Source organism: Marmota monax, unplaced genomic scaffold (assembly GCF_021218885.2).
Source record: "Marmota monax isolate L192 unplaced genomic scaffold, Marmota_monax_Labrador192_F-V1.1 WCK01_AAM20220418_F8-fsc00017, whole genome shotgun sequence".
NCBI lineage: Eukaryota > Metazoa > Chordata > Mammalia > Rodentia > Sciuridae > Marmota > Marmota monax.
The window spans coordinates 5,459,689-5,473,606 of NW_026695241.1; the positions used below are offsets into that span (position 1 = coordinate 5,459,689).

Consider the following 13,918-nt stretch of genomic DNA (forward strand, 5'->3'; position numbering starts at 1 on the left):
GGGGTTGCACCTGCCGGGACCCTGCGCCGCGTGCGTGCCGCGGCCCGCGGCGGCTTCGCAGGGCAGGCGTCCAGCTCCCAGCGCGCACCGGTGCCCACGCGCCCCAAGCCAGCACGTGGCGTCCGGGGCCAGCCGCAGGCGCACGCGCGCAGGGAGGCGCCACGTGCTGTGGCCCCACGCGCGGGACGGCTGCGCTCGGCGGGGACCACGTGCGGGGAGCCGGGCCCGGGGCTCCCAAATCCGCGCGCGTGCGGGCCGCCGGCGCCCAGCGCAGCCTCCCCGCGCCGGGCTCGGGAGCAGGCACCGCGAGGCGGCGCGCCGGCCGCCCAGGGCTGCCGAGGGGCGGGGCCGCCCGCATTGTTCCTCCCCGAGCGGCGGGCCCTCCCCTTCCCCCAGCCCCGGGCGGGGCGCGGGGCCGCCGGAGCCGCGGAACGTGGGCTCGCGCGCCCCGCCTTTGTCTCCCGGGCGCGAGCCGCCGCAGCCCCGCGCCCGCCGCTCGCTGCCGCAGCCCCGCGCCCGCCGCTCGCTGCCGGAGCCGCTTTGTGCCGCGGCGCGGGGGACGCGGACGCGGGGCGCGGAGCCGGGGGGCGCAGCCTCAGCATGGACGTGACCGTCTCGGAGCTCATGGAGCTCTTCCTACAGAGCCCGCTGGTGACCTGGGTGAGTGCGCCGCCTCCCCGCCCCTTTGTTGGTACCCTGGCTCCTCTCCTGCCGGGCCGGGGTGCCCACCCGGACGCAAGGGACATAGCAGGTGGCCGCCGGCCGGGGTGGGGTTGGGCGTCCTGCAGTTCGGGGGCGCTGGGCTGCGCGCTCGCGGCTGGGCCAGGGGCGGAGCGGGTACACCTGTTCCTGCTGGGCGCTGGGCTGGCGGCCCCGGGGCAGACGGGGTCCTAGTGGTCCTTCCCGAAACGGACCCTGCTTGCTCTCCGCAAAATACCCTGGTGGGTTTCTGAACCCCTAGACCAGCCGGTGGGTGGCGGTGACGGGTGGGGAATGGGGGACGCCAAGTGGGAACGTGAACAGGCTGGGGTGGGCGCACTGCTTTCCAGTGGATCTGAGACGTGAGAAATTTATTGAAAAGTCCCCCCTTATCCTCCGCGCTCTCGGACGCTGGAGAAAAGTGCCCAGGAAGTTTTCCTCCTCCTGCCTCGCGCCGTTGCCCGGAGTGGCGAGGGGACAGAGGCCCTGGGAGAAGAGTAGGTAGGCTCGGTGCCTGCTGAAGTGTGCAGGGGCGTGGGTGATCCCCTTCTGTCCACACCAACCCAGCCGCCTTTGCCCGAGGAGCGTTCGGTGTTTTGTGCCCTTGAGTGACTTCCTGCCTTTCTCTTTTCTCTGCTCTTCCACCTCACGGCAGGTGAAAACTTTTGGCTCGTTTGGAAGCAGCAACCAGGACAACTTGAGTCTGTATATGGATTTAGTGGACGGCATCCTTTTGAACCAAATCATGTTGCAAATGTAAGTTGCCTTCTTCAGAGAAGAGGGGAAGGATGATGCTGCAGAAGTTTAAGATTGTAAATGTGGAATGCAAGGTGGCTAGGGAGGGGCTGCCTGTTGGAGGGACACCCATATCACAGTGTTACAGGGTGCTTTTATAGCTTTCTTGGTTGTGTAAAGACTTCCATCCAGGACTGTGCTCTGGCTGCTTGTTGGATGAAGGAAATTTGGAGTGGACTATCATTCAGGAGGTGTAGATAGTGCGATTGACTTCAAACTCAAGGACTTAACTGTGGCTTGAGCAATGAAATGAAAAAGCCCCTTTTCTTTTGGGGGGCACTGAACTGTAACGGAGAGTGTCTTGTTACAGGAAGTGTCAGGGGTGGGCTGAGAGCATCCTAGTGTGACTATTAAGTTTCACTTTAGGTTAGGACTCTGCCTGAATTCCCTTGGGTTTCCTTTTTCAGTTGATTCCAGAGCAAGTGCAGTTGATTAAGTCCCTTTGCATGAAATGGATTTAGAGTTAGGAGCTGCACAGGGAGTTGGATCCAGGGAACTGTTTGTTTGGAAGCATGCGACTTAAGCAAGGTCTTGGTAGAAGTTGACTTGCTAGTGTATATGTCTGACCACATCCTTTCCTGTTGCTGAGTTCTTCAGAGCCTGTCTGCATTTGATTGACAGCCTGTCACAATGTAGGTGTTGGCTCCTACAGCTGCATTCTGTTTTTAACTCAGAAGCTGCAAGGAACATATTGGAACTGAGAGTCAGTGTGATTCACAGTCACTTGAAGCAGAATGAAACACCCTGATGTTCTCTGTGGGTCAGCTCCTTACTCTTACCTCCTTACCTATGAACGAGTGCGTTGTCATACTTGAGCATAAATCCAGTAGCTACTGGGAATCAGCTTCATTTGTGGCCAGCGAAGGAGAATGGACAGTTTGCTTTGGCATATCCAGAAAGATATAAATAAAAGATAGGTAATAGATTCTACCTAAAAAGGTCTGTTCAAAACATTTTCCTGTTACATTGTTTCTTTTGTTTTCTTGTCATTTGGTGTCATGCTGTGGGAGAAACCCTGCCATCTTAAAATATTTTTAAGGTGCTTCTAATCTCACTGGTCTTCAGTATTTGATTAGCTTCTAAAAAGACACATCTGTTGTCAGTGTTGGCTGAGCTTCTCAGAGAACCTTGATGAAATGAGTTTTCCTGGGACAGCAGTCCTCCCCACATTCTGCTGGACTCCCCAGATTGCTGGGTTTCATTGGTGTCATGACCAAACTTCAACCTGTCCCTACCCAAGTGAGCCTGAGACTGTTTAATTTAAAAAAACCAGCAGTGTCGCCTCCTTTTCATTCAGCTTTCCACCCTGGCAGCCCGGGAGAACAAAAGCCCCCGGACTGTTTCTCTTTTCTTCCCTGACCTTTGGAATTCCTGAAGCGTTTACCACTTGCTTGTAAATCAGGAAAGCCTGTTGGGCCATTCCTTTGAGAAATGCCAGCTCATCACTTGTTCGCATTTGGCCTGCGGCTAAATGGGGCTGAAGGGCTGCTCCCCTCCCCTGGCAGTTTTCAATGATATTTTTTCCTCTGCGATAAGCCAAGGTGATCATTCTGGAAGTGGGAACCTGGTGTGCTTGTAGCTCTCCTGGGTCCCTCCAGCTGGATCAGGCGTGAGGAAGGGGATGAGAGGCTTTCCAGAAGGAGGACAGCGGAGAGAGTGGGTGGGCACAGGACCCCAGCAGCACAAGGTGTCCTACTGGGGGAACAGGGGTCAGAGTCTGTCTGGAAGTGTTTGCCAATTGGGACCTTTGGGGTGGGGGGTGTTTGAAGTGATCTTTAGAATACATTTTACTTTCCTAAATGCCTCAAACTGCGACTTAAAACAGCCGTAGGGCCTGGTGGCGCTCACCTGTAATCCCAGCTCTGGAGGCTGAAGCAGGAGAATTGTAAGTTTGAGGCCAGCCCCAGCAACTTAACAAGGCTCTATCTCGGTATAAAAAATAAGGCTGGGGATGTGGCTCAATGGTTAAGTGTCTCTGGGTTCGATCTGGTTACCAAGGGGGGAAAAAAAAAACACCATTTCACTCTGTAAAAGTTACTGTGGTTTATTAAGAAATAGGGGCTGGGGCTCAGGCTCGGGCTCAGTGGTAGAGCATCTGCCTAGCATGGGCAAGGCCCTGGGTTCAATCCCCAGGACCATAGAAGTTAAATAAGTAGAACTCATGCCCCACTATTGGACAGCCTAGGTGACCAGCCTGGGTTTGAACCCTAGGTCTCTTTCCTGCTAGCAGTGTGACATGGGACATGCCACTTGGTGCCTCCATTTCCCATCTGTAACTTGGGAAGTACAGTTCTTCCATGGAGCGCTGGTTGTTGGCTCTTGTGAGACGCTGTGCCAGCTCTGGGCCCAGGGCTCCTGCTCCGTTACAGTCCAGAAAAGATCAGAGGCTCCCCATTAGAGTTTGTGTTTCAGTCTGCCTTTCCCCCACATTCTCAGTCCCTAAAGGGCCGGAGGATTCTCGGCCTCAGCTCTCTCCCGATGAGGTCTGAAGTGAAGTTGGACCTGGGCAGAAAGCCTGGCCCCACATCCGATTCTGTACTTCAGCAGGGCCTCAGTTTTCCCTCTGCCAACTGGAGGAATGTCAGGCTAAGGCACAGGTAAGCCTTATCTCCTGTGCTGGGAGCCCAAGACCGTGAGCTGGTCCGCTCTGATAAATGCTCCCCAAGTTGGTGGGCCCCAGGAAATGGCAGAGCAGTTTTGCTGGCTGGGTTGCACAGGGGGTGGCAGATAAGAGGCTGTTACCTAACACTCCGGAGCCATCTGGAGGCTGGTTAGAGGTGGGGTCACGTGACCGCACCTGGCCATTGTCTCTGGCAACCCTAGAAGGCTGTGGTAGTAGTCTCTTGGCCCTGTCCTCCTGGTGACATCAGTGTCACCTAGAAGCAGGAAAGCCCTATGGGCTCAGCTTTCAGGGGAGGCCCAGGTACAGGAAAGTTCCTGAATGAGAGTGTGACATTCAGTGGCCTGGCAGGGGATGCCCTGGAGAGCCTGTGACTAGGTCCTAAGTAAGCACCTTCTGTGGGCAAGGATGGATTCACTTTGGATATGGTTTGGATTCTTTTGTAGGAAATTGCTTTAGAGCCTTGACCTTAGCGTCCGGCAGATGAATTCTTATCGTTATCCTGCCATTACTGGTTTTGTTAGGTTGGACAAATTACTCTAACCTTCTGAGTCTCAGTTTCCTGATCAGTGATAAAGGGGTGGTAGATCATAGGTTAGGGAGGAGTAAATAAGATGATGCATTCATAAATGTCCGACGGCAGATGTCAGTCACTGTGGTCCTCAGGAGGCCGGGAGCTTGGTTTGTGTGCATGTGCTCATGTATGCCCCTGTGCAGCTGTGCCATGAGGGGAGGTGCCAATGGTTTGGATGTCTAGTGCAGTGGGAAACTGGGGGCTCAGGCCGGGAGCTTGTGCCCCCACGTGGATGGCAGTAAATTCAATTCTTTGTTCAGGTTCCTTTCTGACTCTTGGTGCTAGCTGCAAAATTCAGGGTAATACATTAATTATTCGGAGGTTGGACGCATCCTTAGGCCAATGAGGAGTTTCTTCAGCTTCTAAAAAGCATTTAAAGGCTAATTTCCACCCCCAGTGCCTCCCAGAGGGGTTCATATTCCCATTTTGCAGATGCAGAAGCTGAGGATAAAAGGGCAAATACCTGTTGAGTGAATGAGTTTGTGGTGTGCAAAAATGGTGGAGCAAAAAGGTTTTTTCTTGGGAATGAATGTAAGCAATCCTCCCACCCCTTTTATTTTCCATGGTGCTGGGGATGGAGCCCAGGGCCTCCTCAAGTGCTCTACCACTGAGCTACATCCCGGCCCAGTAATTTCCTTTTTTGGTTGTAGCACATAAATAACAATCTTCAAGAGGGCTTTGAGTCCTTAAAAATTACATAAAAAGTTTATGTCCACTGTAGGAGAATAGGAGCATACAGAGGAACAGAGTAAAAATCATCTATAATTTTGTGATGTAGCAGTAGCAGTGTTAATATTCTGGTTCCTCCCAGATGTTGTGTAAAGTGTGTATTGATTTTTATATGCATATGGGCACATGCTACATCATCTTTTTTTTTTAAACCTGTGATATACTGCAGACATCTCTCTATTGGAAATCCATAGTTTCGTCTTCTTTTTTTTTTAAACAATTTTTTTAAAAAATTGGTTCTACTTAGTTATACATGACAGCAGATGCATTTCAATTCGTTGTACACAGATAGAGCACAACATTTCAATTCTCTGGTTATACACAATGTAGAGTCACACCATTTGTGCAGTCATACTTGTACCTAGGGTAATGATGTCCCCTCATTCCACCATCTTTCCTGCCCCATGACCCTTCCCCTCCCCACCCTCCCCTTTGCCCAATCCAAACTTTAACAGTTCGATTTTTTATACCTTTGTTTTGTTTATATGTGGTGTTGAGTATTGAACCCAGGGCCTCACACATACTAGGCAAGCACTCTACCACTGAGCCACAACCCCAGCCCCCACAATTTTTATTTATTTATTTAATTTGTTACACATGACGGCAGAATGTATTTCAATTCATAATACACATATAGAGCACAAATTTTCATGTCTCTGGTTGTTCACAAAGTAGAGTCACATCATTTGTGTCTTCATTTATGTACTTAGGGTAATGATGTCCATGTCATTCCACTGTCTCCTCCATCCCCCTCCCTCCCCTTTGCCCTATCTAAAGTTCCTCCATTCCTCCCCTGCTCCTCAACCCCATCCCCAGTATGGATCAGCATCCACATATCAGAGAAAATATTCGGCCTTTGTTTTTTGGGATTGGCTTACTTCACTTTGCAGAATATTCTCCAGCTCCATCCATTTACCTATAAATGCCATGATTTTATTCTCTTTTAATGCTGAGTAATCTTCCATTGTGTGTATATACCACAATTTCTTTATCCATTCATCTATTGAAGGGCATCTGGATTGGTTCCACAATTTAGCTATTGTGACTTGTGCTGCTGTAAACATTGATGTGGCTGCGTCACTATACTATGCTGTTTTTAAGTATTTTGGGTATAAATTGAGGAGTGGGATAGTTGGGTCAAATGGTGGTTCCATTCCAAGTTTTCCAAGGAATCTCCATACTGCTTTCCATATTGGTTGCACCAATCTGCAGTCCCACCAGCAGTGTGAGTGTGCCTTTTTCCCCACATCCACGCCAACACTTACTGTTTTTTGGTACTCAATCACTGAGCCCCATCCCCAGCCCTGTTTTGTATTTTATTTAGAGACAGGGTCTCACTGAGTTGCTTAGTGCCTTGCTGTTGCTGAGGCTGGCTTTGAACTCCCTGAGCCGCTGGGATTACAGGCCTGCACCACTGCACCTGACTCCCCACAGTTTTTTGACTCAGCTTAAATTTGGGAAGTCTCTTGAATGTTTCCAGAACTTAAACACTGGCTTTCCCTAAGGAGGGGACAAGGTTGCTGTAATCCTAAATTCTAACCCTCTTTTAGAGTTGACTTCCTTTTTTCTAGTTAGAAATTTTTATGCAGTTGAGGGCCTGGGGGCCCCACACCTTGAACTTGGAACTCCCCAACATTGGGCCAGCTGCCCCACGGATGTGTCTCTTTCCTGTCCTCTGAGGTCCTATTGCAGCACTAGGGTTTTTATGTCCTGGGGCCGTGGTGTAAAAGATCTCTGCTTAGTTAGTGGCAGCTTTTGGGGGCGTGGTGTGGTAGCTATGACCTGATTTTCCTGGCATAGAAGCCCAGTCCAGACTGGCCACCAGCCGTGGCTTCATGGAATGATGTCCTTCAGGGCTGGAAGGATCCTGTGGCCATTTTGCAGATGAGCACACTGAGGCCCAGAGAATTGTGGCCGGCCTTGGAGCCTGGACTGCAATCTGTCCGTGCCTCTGGCTCCCACTTTGTGCAGCCCAGAGAGGTGGGAGTTGTGGGGGTGCTGGGTGGGTGGAACCCGGCTTCCTTCACCAGGGTGGAGCCTTTGGTCTTCATTTGTTTCCTAATAACCTCTCTTCACCCGAAAGCTTTAGTTAAATGAGGGAGTACTAATGATCACAGTAATTAGTCTAATTAGTCATACAGCAAATGTCAAGGTTTCCTTGGAATGTTGTCTCAATTAGTTCTTTCTTCCCAGAATTGGGGAGAACGAAAGCAGGGACGGTCTGAGGCAGCCATGATGTGATGTGAGGGACACCTGGGTCCCTGGCCCTGGATGCTCACAGTGCCTTTGCCCGCATGGAGGATTTGTGCAGTGAATGCCGAGCTTTGGGCCCTGGCACTCTGGGGTGGCCCTGTCTGCCTTACACGGATCTGGTACTGCAGTAGCGGTACGGCAGTAAAAGCCCTGCTTGCTCTCTGAGCGCTGCTCTGTTAAGCAGCGTGTTGTCGCTATGGAATCGCTTCTCATCTCTTAAGGTAGCTACAGTCAAGGGAGGAGAATTGCACCTGGAAGAAAAATTATTTTGAAATGCTAGAACACTCTGTAGCTGAAATGCCTTTGTGGTTAAATTCTGAATGCCACCTCTTTTCCTAAATTAATTTCAATGGAACTATAAACCTTTATTTTCTCTGTAATGAATGGCTCTAGGAGAAACGTGGAACATGTAAATGACTTGGCCAGACTCCATCACTGTGCAGGACAATGACAATTAGAAAGAGGTCTTCTGGTTGCCCCAGTGTGGTCGTTTTAGCAGATATAGGATGACTGAATAAGTCCATGGCTGGTTACGGCACGTGAAGGGTTTGCACGCTCTGGACACTGCCGAGACGCACCATGTATGTGTCAAATATTTACTTAAAGGTTGAACTTTATACAGCTTGTGTTACAAAAAAGCATTGTACTTCCAATGACATTTGACATGGTTTTGATGTGTAGGGTTTTTCCCTTCTATTCCTCAATTTTCCATTAATTGCTGGCTTTAAAGGAGCCAGTTGGCTTGAGACTCTCTTCCTCGACTCCCCACACCAGCCCCCGGGAGGCCCTGCGCTTTTATCATTGCGTGTGGGTGACAGATGAAACCCCACAGGCGGGCTTCGAGTTAGATGTCAGTCCTTGGAGGTGACTTGGGACAGGGACTGGAGGGGAAGCCTTTGTCAGGAAAAGCAGGGCAGCTGAGGAAGGTGGGCGCTGAATCTGGCCCCTAGACCGAGCCATTGGCCGACACAGAGGCCCTGCATGTAGATGGGAGAGATTCCAGATCACGGGGTGTAGCCTTCCAGCTCCGTCCTGGCCAGACCTCCCCGCTGCCTGAGGTTGGAAAACAAACGACTCTTGGGGGGGTCCCCACAGGGGTGACCTGCCTCCTAGCGTTTCTCATGGGTGCATTGTACATTGTGCAGTGCCATAGACTGGGTATATCAGCTTCTAGACATAATCATGTTTCTTATATTTTTTTATATTTCACTTACTTTGCTTAGTTTTTATTTTATTTATTTTTGGCACTGGAGATTGAACCCCAGGGCACTTTACCACTGAGCTGCATGCCCAGCCCTCTTTATATTTTATTTTGAGGGGCAGGGTCTTGCTGAGTTGCTGAGGGTCTCCCTAAGTTGGTGAGGCTGGCCTTGAACTTAGGATCTTCCTGCTGCGGCCTCTCATGTTGACGGGATTCCAGGCCACTGGGTGTGCCACTGGGCCCAGCGTAGGTTATTGATCTTTTATACAGTGTGACAGTGGGTCTGCATTGACGTGTGACTGTCCTTATGGTGCCAATAACAGTAGGGATGGAAGCAGCCTGATGAGGGCCGCGGCGGCCCAATGCCTGGGTGGGCAGTGGGAAGGGGAGGCTCTCCCAGAGTCCTGGCTTGGCCCTGGCAGTTAGGATTTGACTTGAACTGCACTGTCACAACCTCATAGTCAACAGGGCCTAATGAGGCTCAGGGGACTAGAGGTCTGAAGGGTGGTCGAGACTGGGGAAGGAAGTGTGACCCGGGCCAGGAGGTGCGATTTCCACTGTCCTGTTTCTTCCCACAGAGACCCCCGGCCAACCAATCAGCGCATCAACAGGCACGTCAACAACGACGTGAACCTTCGCATCCAGAACCTGACCATCCTGGTGAGAAGCATCAAGACCTACTACCAGGTAGGGCGGGCCTCCTCCTGGAGCTCCCCCTGTGGGCGTTGTGGAGGGCGAGCTGCTGCCCGGCTTGACTCGGCGCAGTGGGTGGGTTCGCGCCCCTTACTGTGAAGGCCCAGGGAACCTCGGTCTTCAGCTTGGGAACTTGCTGGGAGGGGATTTTTGTCCGTGCGCCTGGCTCTGTGACTCTTAGAGGAGCCATAGAAGGGTGGACGGGGAGAAGGGACCACGTTTGGGCTGTGCAGGGGCCAGGAAGGGGGCCGGTGTATCTCCAGGTGGCCAGCTGGGGCGCCAGGCTTCGGAGGAGAAGGCGTTTCCCGAGGCCCCAGGGTCTGATCAGCGTGCTTGAGGGGTGAGGCAGGCTGACGGAGGGTCTGCCCCAGCCTTCGGAGGGCCAGCCGAGAACCTGTGACCAAGTACGTGATCTCTGCATGACTGGCAGCGATGGGAAGTGGACTGCAGCCGTGGACCTTGGGAGGCTGGTCCTCGAGCCTTTTCTTAGCGATGAAACTCTCTTCCCTGTGTGATTTTTCTTGAGGCCCCAGGTGAAGGGGTATTCACTCTGGTTGTCTTGGGGGTTGGGGGACCAAGTGCTTTCTGCTCAGTCACAGTGGCCTCTTCTCCTCCTAGGACCCCAGGGGAATGGTATGAGAACCTCAGCTCAAGAACAAGCCTCTGACAGATTCATGCCAGGTTTCAGCATGTCCAGGGCCAGCCCTGCTCTGAGACCTGTTCCTAGCACTCAGCTCCTTGAGCATCACCTTGGGAGCTTCAAACCAGTGTGTCCTTTAGTTACAGAGGACTGAGGAGGAGACTGGCGCTCAGGGGGGAGGCCCCAGAGTTCATTCTGGGAACCAAAGTGGGTTTGTTTCCTTTTCCGTGGGAGCCATCTTCTGGCTAGACATGCGGTAGGCAGGGGCATCGCAGCTAAGGCCTCCCTGTGCCCGCTGGGCAAAGGCGGTTGTGTTGCCTGTAACTTGGCATCTGGGGCAAGAGCTCTGGGGGCTGCACTGGCGTCCAGCAGGTGCTCGGGGCGTGGCCCTGTGTGCAGGTGCTGTGTGTGGGGAGCAGTCCCTCCTGGTGCTGTGCCAGGTGCCTGAGAGCAGATGGTGCTGAGGTTCAGGAGAGGAGACCCCAGTCCAGCCTGGGGGTGGAGGGAGGTCGGGAGTGCTTCTTGGAGGAGGGGACACCTGAGATAGACTTTGTGGGCGACTGAGTTTCTGGGTTCAGAGGGTCATGGGAAGGAGAGAGCAGGGCAGGGTGTGTGGGTAGGAGCCAGGAGGTGCAGGAGCATCCTGTTCTGATGCTGTCAGCATTTTCTGGCTACTTGGATGAAGGCGGTTTATCAAATTTCAGATGAGCTGGCCTCGGTGGCCCATGCCTATAATCCCAGCAACTTGGGAGGCAGGAGGATTGAGAATTCAAACCCAGCCTCAGCAACTCAGCAAGACCCTGCCTCTCAAAAATGTGAGAAAGGGCTGGGGATTTTGCTTGGTGGTTAAGCGCCCCTGGGTTCAATCCCTGGTACCAAAAAAAAAAAAAACATTTTTTTTTTTTCAGATGACTCAAAGCTGGGCAGGATGTGGACATGAGAGAGACGTGAAGTCAGGGTACAGAAGGGGCTGCAGGGCTGGCCAGAGCCAGCGGCACACTCTAGTAGGTGCTCTCTGGCCCAGGTGTGCCTGGTAGGGGGAAGCGACTCCTCCAGCAGCTGTGCAGTGCTCAGGCAGAGGTGGGGTTTCCGCAGCCCTTCAAGAACCGTGTGGAGTGCCCAGCTCTTGTGCAGCCCTCAGGCCATACCGGTGCTGTGCAGGCCTCATGCTGTTGGTGGCCAGCTGCTCTGAGGTCCAGGTCTGGGCTGGACCCAGGGCAGATAGTGTCTGTTTGAGAGGCAGTTTGCTGCTCTTGGTGCTGTGTAGAGCCACAGAAGACGTGAAATGATCACATGAAGGAAGCAAAGGCCAGTCCAGACTTGGGCCCAGAAGGACTGGGAAGTGAGAGAGAGGACCCTGCACCCCAGTTCTCCTCCCTCTGCCCTGGTGGCTATTTGAGGGTAGGGCTGGTGTGTGTGTTGGCAAAGGGGAGCCCAAATGGTCACTGCCTCCCAGCCTGCTCGCTTGGAGAAACCCAACCCAGCAAGACGCGCGTGTTCAGGGCCCTGTGTGTTCAGAGTGGACAGTGTTCTGCTGTGTATCTTTTCTTTCCGATTTATGGCAAAATAAAGTTCAGTTCTCATGGTGGAAGTTGCACGTCCTCTTTATGAATAGCTTAGAAAATAAGTAGCCAGAAATCCAAACCACCCCCGAGCCCACCCCTGTTCCTGGGAGACAATCACTGTGACCGTTTTTTAGTGCTTCCTCTCAGTTCTCGAGTGAATGGTTTTTGTTTTATGTCATTGTGGCCCTGCCATATATACAGTTGCATATCCTGCCATTCCCCTGTCCCCCTGACCTGGCTGACTGCGCAGGGGAATACCACAGACACTTCCCAGAGAACCGCTTAGCCTCCCCAGTGGAAGGTGGAATGCCTGGGATGGGTGGGGTGGGGGAGAGGTTGCCCCAGTGGGTAGGACTCACCTTTGGGAGCTTTTTGGCAGACACATTCTGCCACCTGCCCTGGGTCTTGTCCTGCAGGAGACTGTTCTACTCCCTGCTCTTACTTCCTTTTCTGCAGCCCAGTAGAGGAGGGGCCATTGGAAAGATTGGGTCTCTCCTGAAGAACATGGGCTTCTTTTGCAAGAAAGCTGAACTTGACCTCTGACAGTCTGCTGAAACAAAGGGCTCTTGCCGTTTTTCTGGGGTGTAGGGCAGTGTGGCTGGGACCCTGAGGACCACCAATAGGCCCAGTCTCACTCCTCCTCCTGACCTGCTGCCCTGGGCTCTGCTGGGGTCAGGGCTCTGGAATTTGCATTTTTGAATGCTCCCTAGCTGCTAGACAGGTCAGCTGCTCAGTGGGCTAGAGCGGTGGTTCCAGCTAGCCGGGGGCCTTGTTAGAAGTGCAGGTCTTTAGGCCTCACACCTGCCGTGGAGGTCAGGAGTCTGTTTTTATCAAGCCCCAGGTGATAAGCACCCCCACACCTGGTCAGAGCATTTCTAATGAGTCTCAGTCACTTCTAGCCCAACCTCCTGTGGCAGAGGGAGCTCAGTTCTCCAGGGGACTCTTCTCCGTCACCTACACATCTCCTGGTTCCTGGATGGGAAGGCCCGGTCCCACCAGCCATCTGAGGAGGGAAGGGAGAGGAAGGGGACCAGAGGGAGCTTTCTTTTTTTTTTTTTTTAAGGGATGGTAGCACTAGGATTTATTAAGATGTGCCTTAATACAGGCGCTGGGGCTTGCCCATGGTGCTCTTGATGGACAAAGCCCAGACACTCTGCCAATTCTTCTTGAGCAATGACACCAGGAAGCTGACAGCCAGGTGGATGTTGTACACAAGCTCATCATCTGTCATCTTCACATGGCCAACAGCAACAGCCAGACATAGCACCTTCTTCATCTGAAACTTGATTGTGGATTTCACCTCATCAACTTTGGCCACCATGTTTTCATTGTGTGTCAGCAGGGAAGGGAATTTACCAGCCTTATTTAGGCCTGGACCCAGGATTCGTGGAATCTGCTTTATCAAAGACTCTGAGGCCAAAAAGGCATCATACTTCTTGGCCAGCTTCTTGGCCAACTTCTTATTCTTGTTGAGCTTCTTCAGTGCCTCCATGTCCATGTGGGGGATATCCACAGCCTTGGCCTCGTCACAGTGCTGCTGGTCCCCCAGGACGCACACAGAGAACTTAGGGCGGGAGTGGACTTAAGCCTGCCGGTGCCCGAGAAGCACTGTCCTCCTGGGGATCATAGTTCTTCAAGCTGATCTGCAGCTCCACCATTTCCAGAAACTTGCGATGGTTCCCGGGCAGGACTTCCCGCACCTCCTCGTACAGGGTGTCGCCAGAGACTTTGCTGCTCATGGTTGCTCGCGCCGCAGTAACAGAAAGAGCGAGAGGGAGCTTTCTGAAGCTGGCCAGGCGGGTGTGTGTGGGGGGGGGGAGGTAGCAGCTCCAGGACAAGCATCAGGCAGGACTGGGGATGAGAGTCCTTGAGCCAGGGCAGGCTGGCTGGACACCTGGCTGCCCCGCCCGGCTTGCTCTCTCCATGCTCAGCTGTGCGTTTTCATCTGACCTTTTTCTAAGTTTAGGTTGTTCCCCTCAGAACCTCGAATAATTACCTTAACGTGGCTTCACTTGAGAGCAGAGCCAGTCAGGAACCCACCCCTCGCCCGGTGTCCCCCCACCATGCCCGGTTCTGGGCACCACCCTCTGACTCCTCCTCCTGTCGTTGCGTCCAGTTCACGTGTTATGCTGTTGCTGTCTGTGCCTGT

The 13,918-nt window shown here is 52.9% G+C and overlaps 1 protein-coding gene and 1 pseudogene across 3 annotated transcripts in view; one reads left to right on the forward strand and one right to left on the reverse strand.

The window, feature by feature from the left end:
• Positions 1-504: 504 nt before the first annotated feature.
• The window catches only part of Ccdc88c (coiled-coil domain containing 88C), a 114,102-nt gene continuing 100,688 nt past the window's right edge, over positions 505-13,918 (forward strand). For 2 of the 3 annotated variants that reach the window (XM_058577684.1, XM_058577685.1), the window contains exons 1-2: positions 8,616-8,728; positions 9,450-9,558. Coding sequence is in view for 1 of the 3 variants with exons in the window: in XM_046440644.1 (XP_046296600.1) it covers positions 601-660; positions 1,355-1,455; positions 9,450-9,558 (270 nt within the window). In the remaining 2 variants the exon portion in view is untranslated. Of the gene's footprint in view, positions 661-1,354; positions 1,456-8,615; positions 8,729-9,449; positions 9,559-13,918 lie in introns of those variants that run through there. The other variant, XM_046440644.1, reaches the window with a different exon arrangement.
• LOC124090209 (large ribosomal subunit protein uL1-like) lies at positions 12,827-13,523 on the reverse strand (annotated as a pseudogene).